General features: G+C 43.3%; 1 protein-coding gene across 6 annotated transcripts in view; it reads left to right on the top strand.

Annotated features, from left to right (window-relative positions):
* Positions 1-18,508, top strand: part of CACNB4 (calcium voltage-gated channel auxiliary subunit beta 4) — a 111,988-nt gene that overhangs the window by 25,180 nt on the left and 68,300 nt on the right. Inside the window, exon 1 of one of the 6 annotated variants that reach the window (XM_052792357.1) lies at positions 16,704-17,005. The exons of the other annotated variants lie outside the window; for them this stretch is intronic. Coding sequence (XP_052648317.1) covers positions 16,961-17,005 — 45 coding nt within the window. The 5' untranslated portion in view covers positions 16,704-16,960. Of the gene's footprint in view, positions 1-16,703; positions 17,006-18,508 lie in introns of those variants that run through there. 6 annotated transcript variants of the gene reach the window in all.

Raw genomic sequence — 18,508 nt, 5'->3', positions numbered from 1 at the left:
GGATCTTGGAGCTGGCTCCTCCTTTGCTTTTTTCTTCTTGGAGCCCCAAACACAGTAGGCTGATGTGCAAACCTCTCTGCTTTCTCCCCCAACGTCATAGAGCACAGGGAAAATCTTGAAGATGCTCTAAAGATGGAATTGTTTTTAATCATGAAAACACTAATAAACACTCCTGCACACTTGCAGTACTCAGGCTCAGTTGTTCTAAATAATTATAATTGCTTTCATTCGCCATATTTTGTCATGGCTTGTTCATTAAATCATGAGCTTCATGAAAGCCCCAGCTACGGAGTTGATCTGGGAGAAATAGTAAGATAGTATTTAGCTGTTTGCACAAAATTATGCAGCAATTATGACGAAACAAATTCATTCTAGATTCTGCTGATTACCATGGTAACCCACATTCAAAATAGCAGTATAAGGCCACTTAGCATAAGAAAAACAGGGGTTTATCCCTTATTAACTGATGCATACTATAGATTTTGATAAAGAAATCCTTAAAATGGAGGCGCTTCCCTTTTTAATTGCAGTTGTGTTGTAACACTGTGAATCCTCCTAGGAAAAGGCAAAGAGTAATCTTGCTAGGAGCATCTCTCTCACAGAATAGCTAACCTTTTGCTTTGCATAACATGTGCTATATATTTTTTACTTTTCTGACTAACGGCAATTAGTAAGGGAGGACAAGTGGCTGTTACAGGCAGAATTCCCAGGTTAGCAAAGCAGCCTATTTTTAGGTGCATCTTGAAGGCACAGCTATTAAGTTCTATGCAGTGCTTCCTGTAGCTCCAGTTTATAGCTCTGGACTTGCAGAAACTTGAGCTGTATGATCGATTGGGCTAAAAGGATCTCATGGAGATGTCATCTGTGAGGGTTGGACAACTCCAAGAATTTAGGAATCGAGTACTGACTCTCAGAAATAAAGCTGACTTCAGTTGGTTTCAAAATAGCTGATTTGGATTCACTTTATGCCTGTGCATATGGGGTATAGTTGTTTTAAAGTGGTTTGCTGCTGTGGTTTTTTTTTTGAAGGCAGTTTTCCCCAATTGTGTTGGCCAGAAGCTTTTGCATTAAAGCCAAGATTTTTTTTTTTTTTTTTAATATTCTTTCTCCAGAAATTGAAGTGTTAAGGAAGGCATTCGATATCATAGCACTCATGGTAAAACTGAAAGACTTTCTCATCCTGTACATGTTTTACTCATCATTGGTGTAAAAATATGAGCTTTCTGCTATGAGTCATTCCCCAGCATAGCTGCAGAGGAAGGTATCAGGGCATCCTGATAATGCCTTGCTGGCTTTTTGATTAAGAGCATGAGCCTAGCCTATACAGACCTGACAGAGAATGATGTTAACTGCAGGAGAGCTGCTGGTGGCGGGGGCAGCTCCGATGTTAAAGGCGGTGGCAGGGGCTTTAGGGATGCCACTGCAGAAGGTGATGCAGAAAACCCTTCTCTTGCCCCACGATGGGTCCCAAGTCCCCGTGATGGAGAGGCAGGCAGGGAATGGGGAGAGGCTGGTAGCACTGAACCTGTAAACAAACAAGGTTTTCATGCTGCAAAGCAACTAGAGTCTCCCCTGGCAAAAAAACCAGCTGTAACAGATGTGGCTCTTGAAAAGTGTGGAAGTGATAGAAGTGTTAGTGCTGGGGATGGCCCGTAAGCTAGAGAAGGGTGCGTGGGGGAGGCCTGGGAGGCAGGCTGCGGGGAGCTGGGGTCAGTCGGAGCAGTAAACCTGAGCCCTGGGAGGAAAGGAGCCTGAATGGAGCAGAATTATCCAGTGCTTAAAAATAGATGCTGAAAAACTTAATTGTTCTAGCAGGAGGAGAATGGGAAGGATATTGTTTCACTGATGACTGCAGAAGATGAATTTAGTGGGTGCATACTTGTGTATTTTTATTTATCTGTTTGTTTGTGATCAGTGAAGCATAACAGGAATGCATTCTTTCTTTCAAGTCCTCCAATTATTTTACTTGCCAGTATGTTCAGAAGCCATACAGAGGGTGGGTTTATGCACAGTTCTGTTTGAGGCAGTGGATGCTCAGAAAATGGTCAGTGAGGTTGAAATGTAGTTGTAAGAGTACAATCTGTGAAGCCTTTGAAAACTCATTTTTGCATCACATCTCTAAGACTTGACGCAGAACGGAAGCTCAAGTTCAGGGTATGTTTTCACTCTGCCTAAAACACTGATGTGGAAGCCGGTTTGTCTGTACTTCCTAACTTAACAGAAACCACATGGTGCTCTTCTTATGAAGAGATTCTTGAAATACTTTCCTCCCTTGGATTTGCTTAATGAAGGATACTAGGCAAGCATAAAGCTGTTTTTCCCACGATACACTTAGTGTGGTGCCATTTCCTCATTTTACAAGGTTATTTTAAGTGATTTGTATTGCTTTGTAATAGCAGAAGCAAGTTAGCAATTTAGTGTTCTTGCAAAGACTACAGCTTTTCATTTTTTGGGTTATTGGACCAAATCCAGCCTAGGCTGGTAAGTGTGTTTGTCTTGCTCACGCGTATATTCAGTGGTCTATCAGAAATGCTAAAAGCCAGGTCTCTAGAGCTGGTAACTACTGCACCTACCATTAATTGACACTTGTTTCAGGTGTCGGACTTCAAGTCTCAGCAGAGACCAAAGACAGCTCATTTGAAACAAGAAGATGGCACAGTACACGTGAAGTATACCTGTGCCACAAATGGCCATAATGTGCTTATTCCATTCATTAAATGTATTTAAGGGGCTTACGAATGGGTTGCCTGTACTGTAAATTACCTGCGAAGATGATACTGGCATCTGACAATACTTTGGGGCTGTTTGCTATTTGTGGTTGGTAAACTGTGCCCATAAGTCTTGCTACAACAAAAGCTTTATCTGGAATTAGCTTCTCAATTTCTTAAAATTGATGGTTTAGTCTGCATTAGGGACATTAGAAAGATGGAAAAAAATTTGGGAGCTTATGTCTGTTAATGCTCAGAGGGGAGAGGAAAAATTGTCTGCAGGTAGAAGGAATATTCTCATTACCTTTACATTACTGCTCACGTAAGATGAAGGCATTCAAACGTCTGGTTTACAATCTGCATAGAATTAAAGACATTCGGCATTTTAAGAAAATGTTCTCATGAATGTGTCAGACCCATCAAGCTTCACCTATTGAGCTAGATATTCACAGTTCAGAGTGTAATTCAGCTTGCTGCTATTCCTTTGTCACCTATGCCCTTACCACCTACTTTTCCACCCCCAAGATTTAGGTGGGTTCTTCAAAAGATGAATAAAACCAAATTAGCTGCACGAAGAAGAATTCGGAGCTTTCAAATTCAGTGGGGAGAGCAGGCGCACATGTATGTGGGAAGGAATGAGTCCACTGACAAAAGAACCTATTAAATCTTTAATGCTTGCTTCCTGCTACTATGAAAAGTATTGGCGACATTTAATAAAGTCTTTTATTTTTATTTTTTTTCCATGACTAACTCTGTAAAGCTGCTCTACTGAACTTGGGTTAAATTCCTCAGCTATAAGGTGCTGCCCGTTAACACCTGCTTGAAGGACTGTCCCCTGTTCTGGAAGTGGTGGTGGTTTGCTGTATTGCTGTTGTAATCTATGCCTGCACAGAATTCTACTTCTAACATATTTTTAACGTTGCTGCTTCCTGTACATCTGCAAAGCAATTACATCTTATTACCTTCAACAAGTCATAGCAGTGCCTGCCCCATGCAGTGAGAAGCTGCATAAATGATACACCCTCAAACAATGAAGCAAGACTGGTGCGTGTCTTGCCGGGACAGGGATGTATCCAGGCAGCAACCAAAAGTGGAGGCAGTAGCAAGTTGTTTTGAGGAGTAGCTGTGGAGGGATTTATGAAGATCCAACTGTGTTGGAATACCAACACAGAAATACAAGGAGCATCACACGCAAAGGTGGCTGAAGAAGCAGGGAAATGCTGACTCAACGTTCTCTCATCATTCATTTGTTGCTTTTGTGTTCAAAACCATGCAGTGCTTCAGCCTTTGTTTCAATCAATTCACCTCTCTGATTAATCTGCAGAGTAAGCAGTGAGCCCTTCTACATCTTTCCATTAGGCAGGATGAGTACTATTTGTTTTTTTTTCATGGTGGACTTTCCCTGCTTCATTTTTATGTAATGCATACCATGCTGTGTCTTCAAATTTCAGTTACTCTGCAAATATTTAGTGATTTCTGCTTTGTGGGTTTTTTTGGTCAGGGATCATAGCTGCATCCTTCCCTATCACTTCCCCTTGCCTCTGTTACTTCCGCAGTGCCCTACTTCCATCCTGCCCGGATCTAGGCTGGAACCCCTTGGCTGAGTTATATCCAGGCTGAGTGGGAAGCAAAAGGAGTTCAGCTTGCACTGGGGAAAGACACTGTATTATTGAGAAGGGGTGAAACAATGCGTGGAGTGGTGTGGAACAGGGGTGAGCATGGAATTCCCTTCACCTGGACTGCCCACCTTCACGTGCGATACACAAGATCAAGTCAAGAGCTGATAGGAGTTGATGGAGAGGAGTCATAACTATAGACTCAGAATCTTCCAGTGGAACAGTTTTCTGAGAAATACAGTCACGTCTGAAATGGATGATCAGAAAGACCAGTGGGTTTTGCTGGATGCAAGACGGTACCTTTTGGGTGGGCTACTCCTGAGACAGGTATCTGATACCTTCCGGCCACGTGTAGACTTGTAGTGGCCGCTGTAGCCTGTATCACACCATGGTCCCCAGATGTCCAGATTAAAAGCAGTCGGACTGAGTGATGGCTGGTGTGCCCAGAAGGCGGTGCAGCTGGGGAGAAGGGGACAGGGAGACTGGTGATGTCTGGGTGGATTTTGTTTTGATGTGAAGTTGTCCTGAGGGTAGGAAACACAGCTGGAACCAGGAACTGGGAAGCGTTCCTTGTCCTGTAGAATAGCCACAGTCCCAGAGCTTCCTCAGGAGGACTACTCTGTGGCTTGGGACTTGGCGCTGCCGTGGTCCCTCGCTGGGGCTAGCTGTGCCCCTGCACCATGCTCCTGTTTTGGCCCAAGCCTGGGGACTCTGGAGGCTCAGCAGGTCAGGCACCAGGTGTTGAACCACATCATGGCTACCCAGGGTGGACCTCAGACCTGGGAGCACTGCCTGTGTGAACCGGAGACCTTGGGAGTCCAGACCTGCATCCAGTAGAACTGGTCGGCTTTTCGGTTTCTTGGTAAAAACTTCTCCTTATAATCTTGAAATCCTCCGGTTCGTTGGCCAGCAGCTGTCACACTACCTGTCAGGACAGAGGACTAATTGAAAGGGATCTTGGCAGGTTATGAATGTGGGCAGAAAATAAAATGCTAATTGGCTGCAAAAATACAGTCTGAAGGAGAGTAATCTTAAGCGTACATTGAACAGATGGATGGTGAGAAAAACAAGGCCAGAAGTTGTCTCACAAAGGTGAGCATAAAACACGCATTATGTTTCTCAGAAACACGTCTTTTGTTGAAGCGTGGAAGTGCCATTTTAATGCTCCAAATCTTCTCTCTTTATTCAAGTAATTAGAGAAATGGAGCAAGTTTCAGCAGCATTTTTACTAGTGAACTGCCTGTGTTATGTTAAGGGAATAACTATCTCCAGTAACCTTTGTTCAGGTACTTTAAAGTGAATGAAGGCAACTGTTCGCAAAAATGAGAGGATAAAATCTCTGAACTGAGCTCCCTAATGGTAGCTGTCAGCTGCATTTTAATGGTGGGGGTGATTAACATCTGAAGCAAAGGGAAGCTGTGGACTGTCCTTTTCTTGATGTCTTCAAATTGAGACCACATGCCTTCCTGGGAACTTCTGTTCACCTAGTATAAATTATTTTTCCTAACACAAATTTGTAGGTCTCAGTTAAGGGCTGTGGTGTGTAGGTGAAATTCTTTGGTCCACAACTTACAGGAGGTCAAACTCGATCACGGTCTAGTCTGAACTTCTGAATGAGTCCTCTCTTGCTTCCTGGGTGAAACAGCCGTTGGGTACAGCAGCGTACCACTATGGCTTGTATTGTGGCCATGTTTCTGGTGTCACGCTCCAAATGTGAAGGAGCTGCATTCATTGATGCAGTTCCAAGGAGAACTTGAATGATAAAATAATAAAATCAAAATGTGGCTTTTTTTCCTCTAGATTTTTCCATGTCCAGCCAACTCTACTTCAGTCAAGGTCAACAGAAGTGACTTCAGAGTATCCCAGTACCAGCTAGGTTTGGAAAGCCATCCTAAAACCACAGGTTTCCGGGGCCAAATTTCTGACTGTGCAAGTCATGTTGGAGATTAATGAAAGCTCCTCATACATACACTCCATCTGCAGAACACTACTTTGTAATCTTATTCTGCTATTTTTATTCTGCTGAACCAAGAGGTGGCAGCAATATTCACTACTAAGACATTTGATATGTTTTATTGTAGTATAATGTTTAATAGCAGTAATGAGAGTTCAAGTCATAATTTTATTTCTAGTCTGAACTGGAATAAAACCAATTTTTCATCATTGCACTAATGTGTCTGAAAATAATGCTTATAAGTTTCTGGTCTAGACCTAAAAGGCTGGGTTACCTTTGGCTGCACAGGGGTCAGTGTTGTAGAAAGTAATAACTACCATATTTGAATAGAGTGAATATGAGTCTAATCTAGTATTCTGCCCATCACAGCAGCTAATGGCAGATATTTTTGGAGAATAAAATGCAGTGGAAAACACGTATAGAATAAGCTGTCAACAATATTAGGTCTCTTCTGAAGCCTGTCCCTGCCAAGGGATCAAGGCTGAAAGCAAAGCTTGACTATATCCCTTCAAATTTTGCTAAGCAGAACATGTAGAGCTACAGTAGTTGCAGTATTCAAATAAATGTCCAATCCTTTTTTTAAGGATAAGCTTACAAGTTTTTGGTTCCATCATTTATTTTAAAGGTCTGGAATTTTTCTACAGTTTGGATAAATATCTTCTTTTATAAATTTTGATTTTTATCACCCTTTAATTGTGTGCTCCCTCATCTGGATATTGAATTAAATTCTGAGAACATGTGGTTCTGATCTGCTTCTCTATTCCTCATAATGATTATAGGCAGCGATGGCAGAGCTGCCATTATTTATTATTCTCAACACTTCCAATTATAATATTCTGTTTTCTGCTTGTAACTGTGTCAAGCTTAGCTGTTCAAGCTGAATTTTTCCATGCGTGCTCTCAGATTACTTCATTTCATGTAAGAACGTTGCTATTGTAATGGACACTTTTTTTTGGACCATAGCAAATATTAGACCCTAAATATTGATCCTTCTCCATTTATTCCTACTTTTTGTTTCCTGTCTCATAGGCAGTTTTAGATCCAGGACAGAACTTCCCTCTCAGCAGTCTATTTAGGGTTTGGGTTTTTTTTTAAAGTAGTCTCTGTAAGGATGTTGTCAAAGGCCGGAATAAACTAATCATTCTGTTCTTTTTTTATGCATGACTGCAGGGTTTGAGAAACTAGGGAAAACTCATGTCTAACAACTGCATGAAAGACAGGAAAAAAATATGAGTATTCGTGTAAGTGTTCAGAGCATCAGAAATTACTTGATCTCATCAAGCTTCTGAACTATACCTGAGCTTTCACAGAATTACAACCTAACATCACATGCACTGGTGCATCATTTCAAACTGGGAATTTTGAAGGTTTACCGAGGGGTTCAAACATCTTTGCCTAAAAGCTGAGAAACAGATTCTAGTCTTTGCTATTTTAGTAGCTCCTCATGCATCAAACCCCTTTTACGCATAGGGCTTTTCATACCTGTAGCACGAAGATGGGCTCTGCTGCTGCAAGGCTTTTTATAATTATGATTGTTCTCTTTTGTAAGGAAAAGGCAGAAGGTATTTTTAGTCGTTTCTAACTGCCTCAGATTTGTAAAAGGACTCATACCGTGCTGCTGGCATGTGGAGTATTTTGAGATGCTGAATGAATTAAGTGAGGATTGCAGGTGTTTATCACCCTGAGCGGAGCACAGATGACTCAATTCATCCCATATTCCCACCTGACTTTGCTAGAGGATGGCGGTGCCTGGGGATCCCTGAACTCTTGTCCCGTCCCAAGTCACTGCTGTACCTGGATCTGCTGGTGCAGACCCCACCTGGCATGAGGTCTCCCTGCAGCAAGAGTAGGCTGTGGAAGGAAGAGGGGTGACGTTTTGGCTGCTCGGTGTCTGTTTTGAGCAATCCTGCCTAGCACAAAGTGGCTGTTGGCAAATTTGACTAAGGCCTTTAGTCCTCCTCCTGGAAATGGTGGCATTTGTTTCCTTCAAGAAGGAGGAAGAATTACCGATGGAAGGGAGTGAACCTCTCAAACGGAGACACGTTAGAAATATGTTTTAGGATTCTTTTACTGTCTTACCTGTTCCAGGAGAGTCCCATAATGATGATGAGCAGTCATAATTTTCAGGATTTTTTACACAGATTTTGTGTTCTACTTCTGGATGGTAAGAGTATCACAGAGTCATCGTTTCATCAGGTAGATAAGAAAAGGTCTCCCAGAGACTTTACAGGCAAGAACTCAACTTATTTAAATATGCAGAGCCAAATCCTTGAATCTTTGTTTTTCTGAACTTGGTCCTGACTAAATATTTAAAGAAATCAGGTCGGATAAGTGGTTCCTCATTCATTGATCTGTTGTTTCTGGATCAGTTTCTCCACTTGGATGGGTGTCATGGAAATCTACTGAAATGAACTGAAGAGTTTCCTATAGTCCCTTGCCATGAAATTCAAAGTGCTGTGTTGCAGTATATGGTAATTGGATTATAAAGCATATGAAAATGCAATAAAATCAACAGGCTACTCAAGCCATCCCTGTAAAATCCCGAGGAGAAGCAGCAAACTATAGATGAATTTGTCACGTTTGCCTAGTTTTATTTATTTATTTCTTCCTTTAGCCTCTTAACAAGAACAACAAATTCTTCTCAGCACTCGGATTTCAAAACTTTTTGTCTGACTCCTTTGAAGACACCCTTTGTCCTAGTCTGTTACCCTAAATACAAAATAGAAATTGTAGTTTTACTATTTTATCTAAAGAAAAAAAAACCTCCAGCGAGACCATGTTTTTTACAGAAGGCGGCATTTCATTTTAGCTAGCAGGTTTGTCTTTGTCCAGCTCCAACTGCTCAGTCAAGGCTTTGTTTTCCCCAAAGAACTATTACTTGATAGTTGTAATTTATCAAAAATATACTTCAAGTAACCTTTTTATGAATGTTTACTGTTAAAGCTACAAATATTTGAATGTATCTGGGAATTTAACACTGACCAGGAGCTTTCTGGGCTGTATGTCTTTTATGAGATTGGAAAATCTTTATGCTTATTGCTCTGTAGCCTTTGTGACATACTCCATCTCACGAGTTTGGGATTTTGATGAACTCACTTATTAGGATAGCAGCTTATTACTGCCACCAGCTAATACACTTTTGTTATAATGGGTATCAGATACAGCTGAAGATCTGGAGATGGTCCATATGCAGAGTGCATAACGTTAAACAAACAGCTGTGGTTGGATGTGATGTACCTGGCATTCCCAGTCGCCATGGCTGTACACTTGCAGTGCTCCTTCCCCCATTACAGGCTCCCTGCAACTTTGCTTTTATCAGCCCCGGGTGGATGGTTGTTGCTCTCCTGTGTGTGTGTCTTGTGTGTGATGCAGTACTGATGAGGCTTTCCAGAATGCAGTGATGACTTCCACCACTTGGGTAAAATATCACCAGCTTCCCATAAACTTTGTAATTGGCTTTTATTGATAGTTTCCCATCGTTTCATCTAAAGTGGTATACAGCAACACTCAGCATCAGCACTTAACGGCAGTTAAGGAGATTGATTATCATTCATATGAAAAGAAGAGAAGCTTAAAATAAGAAATAAAACAAATGCTTAATCCTTTGGCCCAGATGGTTTTTGGCATGGAAGATAAAACTGTGTATCTTCTCTAAAAACAGAACCCCGCTATCTTCCTTCCAACAAAGAAATATGACATGGTTCCAGCCATAAAACCACTATGTCTTTTTGGATTAGTACCTCTAGTGTCACATGGTATTTTGGACCTTCAGCCAGTAGCAGCCTGGTGGATGCTGAGAGCTGCTGATCGATGGGAGTTCTGCTGGAGAGAGATCTCTGTGTGTTCAGTCTCTGTGAATATCACCATGACTGCTCAGCTGCCCACGTATCAGTGTAGGTACTTCATTTCAAGTTCCAAGTCTTTAAAAGGGAGACCTGCGTTAATACAGTGGTATGGCTATGGGCTATGTCTTGCAACATTTCACAGGTAATTTTGGATTTGCTTCGCTCAATATTGTGCACCAGTGGAAGCCACAATTAGAGTTGGCTTGAGTTATTAAAACCTCAGAGCACATTCATATCTGCCTCAGGAGGTGGAGATAATCTACTCTTCTTTATCAAAAACTGTGGAAGGCCGTAGCTATGGTTCCAAGTTTCCCACAGCTCAGCTTCTTGCAAATCTCCATAGTGCCTGCAGGAAAGAAATTTCACAACTAGTTAAACATAGAGGATACCTACAAATGTAGCCCAGTTACCTCTCTCATTGTAGGTGCTTTAAACCAAGAGAAAGTGACAATGAAGTCTTCACACTCTCTTTAATTATAGCAGCCTTTATATAACAGTGTCAGATAAATGTGTTTTAGAATAGGTGGCACCTCACTTCCTCCAGAAGAACTGTCAAATTAGACCCAACCAGACTAATTTATTACTTGAAATTCAAAGAATTAAAGCATGCCATCCAGTAGTCTCTTTGAATAAAACCTTTAATTGTGCAGAATCCTCTTTGCCACGACATATCCCAAACAGCACAATACTTCTTTCTTTTGAAATATGAATACATACTTACTCATCTGATAGCTTTGAGGACTGCCAAATACCACAAATGTCATCCAGTTCTCATTGCTCGTGAAATGTTAGAAAACAGGGTTAGTGGGGATCTCAAGAGGTTATCTTATTCGTACCTCCACCCCAAGGCAGCAGCTGTTGTTACTGAACCAGATGCTTATCTAATCTATATTATAAAACAGAGGAAGGGAGAGAATGAGAGAAAGAAACTGCTTTAGAGGGAGAAGGGGTAAGCAATTGGGCTATGCCAAATAGCTTAGAAGAGTGAGGAATTGGACTCCTTCCAACTGATGGAAGCAAGTTCTGCCTTAGGTGGATTGCTGGAGAATGCTGACAGTCCTTTTCCTTTATATTAATGAAATGTATACTTGGGCTGTTTTGCTGATTTCAACAAGAGCAGCATTATACGGGGGAGAGCAATCTTTTTCAACAGGTCCCAGAATTAAGGCAACGGAAGATCAAACCCAATGCTTATGTTTCATATGAAGTATGCTGATGAAGGCTGCGGGTTTTGGAGTCTTCTCTGTGCTTAAAACTGCTTAGGAGTGGGTTCATATCCAAATGTGCTATTAATGTAACCACTAATGCTTTTTGTTAATATGCCCTCGCCTGCTGCGGGGATACTGTCTCATTACCCCTAAGTAATATTATGAGTCCTGGAACATAATCTTACTGTCAGAGCAGGAAGAGGTTATAAAGAACTTCTGTCCTTCTTCACTGAGTTGGTGTTGAGATTTGTTGCTTCAGGGTTAATATTCCTGTCGATCCTTCTCTCCTCCACAGTAGCAGGAAAAGAGGCATCAAGGCCTGCAGTCCTGCTGCACGACTCGCAGTGAGTTAATAACAGTGAAATCCCAGGTGGAAGCGAAATTTGTTAAAGTACGGAAAAGAGAGAACTTGCTGACTTACATTCTGGCTTTGCGCACTGCAGTGCTGAGGCATTTACTTGACTTGGCAATCTAGTTACTGTGCATTTATTCAAATAGCACTTTAGTGTGTTTATGCAAATAGTTCATTGCTACATCTCCTAAAAGCACCATACAAGTGCTGTCATTTGATTGTGTAATCATTAGATTGGGCCTTAAATAAAATTTCTTATGGTTCTGTACAAAATTCATGCCCTGGGAAGAAACAGTATTCCCACATTTGGATAGCTCAGAAATGACTACATAATTGATATTCAGGAATGTATGGATGCATGTCTCTAAGAGACTTCCTTTTTACTTCAGAAAGGGTTAGCTTTGATAAAAAAGGAGAATATGAATAATCTCTAGTGGGATCAGGGTATTTGGAGGAAGCCAGGTATTTCAGAGGTCTGTGGGATGCTCAAAATATTCTGACTTCCAATCCTTTCTCTTACCGAACCCTCAATAGGGTGTAATAAAGTCTTGGCTTTAATGTTAACGCTGGTTCAAAATGCCAGGAACAGCTTAATTATCATTGAGCCTAGTCTCTTATGCGGCCCCTAACTTCAGGGGGAATTCTTCCTTTGGAATAATCCCTGGGTTTCCTTGTGTGGTTCCGATTTCTGCTCAGGAAGAGTTTTTGGTAGATAGTGTTTGAGGGCAGGTATAGTTAATCAGTTATGTGCTCTTGTTTTATGCAGAATTTCTACATGTTGCATTTATTTGAGGCCAGAAGAAAATGTGTTAGTCTGTGTTATATCCTCAGTGACTTATTGGTGATTAGAGGTTTTTGAAGACTCTTTCTAAATGCTAGTTTTATTTTAGGTAGCCACATGGAAACAGCAGCTATAGGTAGTGATGTCTTCAGGTACATGTTTGCAGGATCATTCTCCAACCCCAAGATTAAAAGGAAGCACAGAAAAACAGCTTCCTCCATGTATCAGGTCTGAGACCAGAGACTTTCAGCGATGGGACAGCCTGGTTCTTGACAGACGCATTGGGTAGGTCCTACAGAAACTGGATTGTTTTCTGGTCTGTCTTTACATCTCCTTCAAAATCTCCTGTGCCTTTGGGAACATGTGGAGTTGTGGGCTGAGATCAAAGGACAACATACCCTCCCTGCGTACTATATTGCAGAAAATCCATGTGAAAGCTACTTCATAGTGGTCCTGCTGACAGCATCAGAGGATGTCCATCCTCAGTGAGGAATAGCCCACATGTTTATAAGGATTGCAACACCCCGTGGTTAAATCCTAGTAAAAGTAGAGACCGGACTGCTTGAAAATGCCTGTTTACTAGTCTTTGAAGATTAATATCATAAATGAATGATACAAACAAAATGTATAATGCAGCAACTGACACCATTAAAAAAAAAAAAAGTAGTATTTTAAAGGTTTAGACCTTAAAAAGACTCAGTTCAGCTCATTTACGCGTTACGTGTTTTCACCGGGTCTCTCACAGCTATGCATGCGCACACACACAAACTGATGGGTTTTTGGATGCTAGTTGCTTTAGTGTTAGCCAAGTGCAGACTGAAGATGACAGGTACCAGAGTCTTTCTCTGTGGCCTGAGGCAGTGGAATTCCCTGCCTAATAATATCAGATCATCTGTATTCTCTTTTGGAAACAGGCCAGGGATGATTTTGATCTCTCAAAACCTTCAGTTAATGTGCGACCCTCATCTTTTAATGTAGTGGATTTTTTTTGTTCGTTTGAACCACTCCTTGGGAAGCTCACCTAAAAAAGAAGCTTTTGACTGTCTCCCCTATTGTACTCTTTCCTTTTTGCCTGTGCTAAGCTATCCTATAAGTTGAAACCAAAGAGATTTGACTTTCTGGAAGCCGACAGAGTTGACCACCCATATATCCAGTGTAACACAGCGTGCCTTACTGTAAAAACATAACATAACATGCTTCTACTGAATAATGCTCCATACTCTAGCAGCCATGTATAGAGATACCTGCATTACAGATAACAGTGGCATAGTGATAGCTTGTCACTGAAATAAATTTTGAGTTATTTTCCTTAGCCTGTATATCCTCCCCTCTGCAAACCCTCCTTGCTCCCTGTTTCTGAGCTCCATCCAGCCTCCTGCTCCTTCGTTATCTTTTGAGAGCCTGATTACTTTTCAGACAACTTCGAAAGAGCCGGCTGTCTTCCTCTCTTGCTTCTGTGTGCTACCTCTGTTAGTTTCCGTTGCGTATTTCTTGGATAAATTCCCTCATAATATTCAAAACTGTCTTTGAGTTCCTCTATATCACAGGTATTTGTATTTTTGCGTTTTGGGCACATTCTAGGCTGGGAAAAAAACTTATAAATACAGGGGTTCCTGCATTTTTTTGGCTCTTCTAATAATTTTCTCCAACTTAGACCATGAAAATGGGCGTTAGATGTGTATGTTTGGGCTGACCGAGGTTCGCTCTGTCACGGGGGGGGCAGTTCAGGTCTCCCCCACGTTCCGGCCCTTGTGCTGGCAGCAGGGTGGTGTACCCGGTGGGCAGGGAGGGCAGGGGCAGGACCCTGTGGAGGTGTCGGGGGGCAGGACTGCCATACCTGCCCATAGCCCTTCAAGCAAATTGGGAAGAAGTAACCTGAGGCTGCTCGAGGGGGATTCAGAGCCCCTACCCTAACTGAACAGCCTAAGCACTGTGCTTTAGGCAGCTAAGTTAAATGCTTGAAGTAGGTTGTGCGACTGTCCTTTATGTTTAGATCTTTTCCAAGTACAATTCCTATTTAATGAGCTGTGTGTATTTTTATAGCATCTTTTAGGAGCCTTTCAAGTTGAGTCATTAAATATATATTTCTAATAACCTCTGTGTCTTAAAAGGGCAGTGTGAAATGTAAGTACTGGAAATCAAATAGTGATTCCTCTGACTTCTGAATTAAATTATTTCATTACAAATTTATGTGAAGTTGAGACACTATTTTTTTTTTTCTTCTTGTGATTTCATGGCCTTTTTTTATTTGGAGCTGACAAATGAGTCTGATGTTGCACTTAGAAATTCCTTCTTGTTTTGAATTTTAATAGTCTCCCACCAATAATGTATTTATTTCTTTAAATTAGGAACATCACATATCTTCAAGGTGGGGAGGGGAAGGGACCTGCTCCGTAGCACAGGCCCTAAAAATTGATCCATTAACTCCTGTATAGGGGGTTTAATGAGAATTTTAAAGACAATCTTAAAAGCTGAAACATCTCCTCCATCTGAACAGCCTTGCTCAAACCACCATGAAGTGCCCCCAAACATGCTGGCTGTGTTCTCCAGCCCCAAAGTAACTGGAAGGATAACCCCAGGAGGAGGAGGAGCTGCTGCTCAGTCTCTGGGGCTGTTCCACGCTTGGTCGAGATGGCCAGGTTGGAGCAAGTTAGCATCGGTTGTAGAAGTAGTTTCTGTCATCTGAACAACTGTTCCACCAGGAGTGGTTTGACAGAAGTGCTGTCTTGTTTGAAACAGACCACTGGAAAGCCATCGGAGATTCATTTTTAATTAACTAATTGCTGTGTTTTGTTTGTTGGTTTAACATTGGCAATGAGCTTGTTGCACGGGGCTAGAGATGAAGTTGCTGTGCCTTGGAAGGTCTCGTAGACTGAGGACTCAATCCTGAAAAACACTTCAAGAGATGTAAACTTTAACCATGAGATTCTTCTCTTGATCATCAGCAGGACTATGCTTCCTCTATATGTAGATACATAAGCTTTTGCAAACCAGGAGGTTATATGGACAGGAGCAAAGAATGCATGGAGGGCATAGGAAAAGTAGTAAATTGGGAATAAGACTTAAAATAACTTTGGGGAATCTTTGATGAAATTTGTAAAAATTTGTGAATAGGGGGAGAATAACACCTTTGGCTTTGCTTCAGATGTCTGTTGGACACTTCCCAAGTGATTAGTGGTAACTTTGCAGAACTAAAATAAGCCTTTGGAAGGAACAGTAGATGAAGCAAATGGAAAGGACAAATAGGAAGTGTTTGTGAACACGGAGATGTTGGATCAGATTGCACTGAAGATGAGATTTTAAATAATTGTTTTAATAAGGATAGGAAGTTAATTATTTCCCTGTAATTCTTTTTTATTATTTACTTTTTTATCACGTAGGGCTATTCTCTAGTGTTACACTTGCCCACTGCAAGTTGTGACGTTCTGCAAACGAGAAACATTCAGTGCTTAAGCACACGAGATGGGAAGTCAAGAGACGTACACGTAAAGGGCTGGCTTTGCAGTTTCCTCACTGTGTGACTGACTCTTGTTAGTCCTTTAGCTTCTCTGGACGTGGTTTCTTCACCTGTGGAATGAGGTTTGCCTGTCTCGTTGGTAACCGTGAGGTACAGCATGTGTGTGTGGCTGATACTCCACAGAAACAAGCGGTTATTTGAAATGAGAGGTGGAACCACAAGCTGCAATATTACAGCCCCAGTAGGACCCGTTTTAGAAATTTGTTTCTTAATTTAGTTGTAAATAAGGCCCAAACTTACGTTCTTTTAATTCTTAGTGTTTAGGATTTGGTTAGCTTGTTTCCAGACCTTGGCAGGGGTGTGTGTTTCCCCTCAGAAACGAACTGCTGTTCTCTGGAATCTTGAAGAAGTGAGGCTGTGGGAAAGAAAGAAAGAAAGAGAGAGAGAAATGCCCCCTTTATTTGCCTCCTCTTCGGGCAACCTGACAAGAAGTGGCCCCGGCGGCTGCAGGCAGCCGCTGTCGTTAGTTCGTCAGGGCCGCTGCCGGGCGCCGTGAGGCGGTTGCTGAGGCGGCGGCAGCGGGGGGGGGGGGGGGGGGGGGGCAGCGGCGCTCGGCTGCTCCCCGCTCGGCGGCGGTAGCGTCGCATCGCAGCCAATGGTGGCGCGGCGGTGGCGCGTCGCAGCCAATGGTGGCGCGGCGGTGGCGCGTCGCAGCCAATGGGGCGCGGCGGCGCGGGGAGCGGGCCGCGGCGGGCGGGAAGGCGGGGGGGGGGGGGGGGGGAGAGCCTGCGGGGCGGCGCGGCGCCGGCAGGGGCACCTGCGGCGGCGGCGGTGGGCGCGGGAGGCGGCGCCGGGCGGCTGGGGCGTCCGCAGCGCTGAGAGGGCAGGCTCGGCCCCGCCGCCGCCGCCTCACAGGCCTCCGCCGCCGTTCGGCCCCCCCCCTTCCCTCTCCCCCTTCCCTCTCCCCCTTCCCTTCCCCCGCGGCGCCTCGCAGCGCCCGTTCCGCACCGAGAGAGGCGCCCGGCGTCAGCGGACCTCCATGTACGACAATTTGTACCTGCATGGATTTGAAGACTCGGAGGCGGTAAGTGCCACCCGAATTGCTCCTGTGTGCATAATTTGGGGGGGGGGGGGGAACAGCAGGATTTCGGGGTCCCGGCAGAGCTTGCCGTCGGTCAGCCGCGCTTGTGCTCCCGCAGCCGGGGGCAGGCAGCGCCGGCTCCTGCTCCGCTTACGTTCAGCAGTGTAGCAGGGAAAGCTGCTCATGACACAACACTCGGTGCGTGTTTGGCAAACCAGCAGCAGAAGTTGCTCGGCTGCCATCCGTATCGCACGTTATCCTGGCCAGCCGGCCAGCCTTGGGTGCCTTTGGTGTGGATTAACAAAGCAGCGGTGCAGGTGCCGTTGGTGGCCGAGGCATCATCGCGGTGACGGTGTCTGTATTGCCCAAAAGAAGCCGGGACAGGCTGGCGTTGGTCCTTGGGAAACGATGTCCCCACCGCCTCCCCCCTTAGTCTGCAACAGCCTTGCTGGGAAGCCGGTGGCATCCCTCACAAGATGGTTCTCTTGCAACGCGGAGGCCCCCCGTTACCGTGGTTTGAGCTTGAAGCCCAAAATAAGAAATGTTAGCGGCGGTTGTCCGAGTGGCGTTTCTTTCCAGCCGGAGCTGCGCGGGAGCCTTGTGGGGCAGAATTACTCGGGGCAAGGGAAACTGCTGGGATTGCGATGAACATGCTGTTCCATATTAGACAGGGATCTGTTACATAAGGCGTTGTGGCCACCTTGTAAAATATACAGATTATAACATAAAATAGAGTGTACGTCAATGCAGACGTATGTATCGTATGATGTGGTATCCCCAGGAGAATGGACAAGATCCTGTATCGCTTCAGATGAGGCTTTTTTCCTTGCCTGACAATGAGGTCGTGTCGGTCTAGGACTGGGAAGTGTAATCTGTCTACGTGTTGCCTCACATACTAGCAACTTGTTTTAGCATCCGTTTATTTCAGAGGGAGAGGAACCACAACTGTGCAGAATTGAAATTAAATAATGCCATGTACCATGTTGAGAGGAAACCCTGTGTGTTTGAATCCTTCAAAACTATGTATTTGAATTCTTTCAAAACTGTGCTGCTTTAGGTCAATTTAGAAATTCCTGCCTTTTTAGCATGCATATGTTAATTTGTGTTTTGTGTTTTCTCTCACTGCTGCTTACAAGCTGCCATGCCAAGTGCATATGAGCCTGTCGGTTTCTTTAGGGATATGTTTTAGGTTCCAACTGGATGTTTCTGTAAACCAGGCATTTGTAAGGCAAAGCGTGAATTCTTGGGAACTGTTCTCAATCCTGAATCTGTCTTGTGCTGGTATAATGTCTTTCAGCAAAGTATAAATATGCTTTTAAGAAGACAACTTGAAAGTATAGTAGTATGACTAAGAAGGCGAGTTTGCTGGGTAGTGGTTGCTGTAGAAGAAATGTTCTGTCTATAAAAGCCAGATTTTAAAGGTCACTAGAGAACGCAGATAAATATCTAGTGGGATTCAAGGGTGCTTCTGAGATGCTTAACTCCATGTATTTCAGTAAAGCCCCA

This window comes from Harpia harpyja, chromosome 7 (assembly GCF_026419915.1).
Source record: "Harpia harpyja isolate bHarHar1 chromosome 7, bHarHar1 primary haplotype, whole genome shotgun sequence".
In the NCBI taxonomy this organism is placed as follows: domain Eukaryota; kingdom Metazoa; phylum Chordata; class Aves; order Accipitriformes; family Accipitridae; genus Harpia; species Harpia harpyja.
Note: the sequence above shows the minus strand (reverse complement) of the source record. Positions and strands in the feature narration are given on the sequence as shown.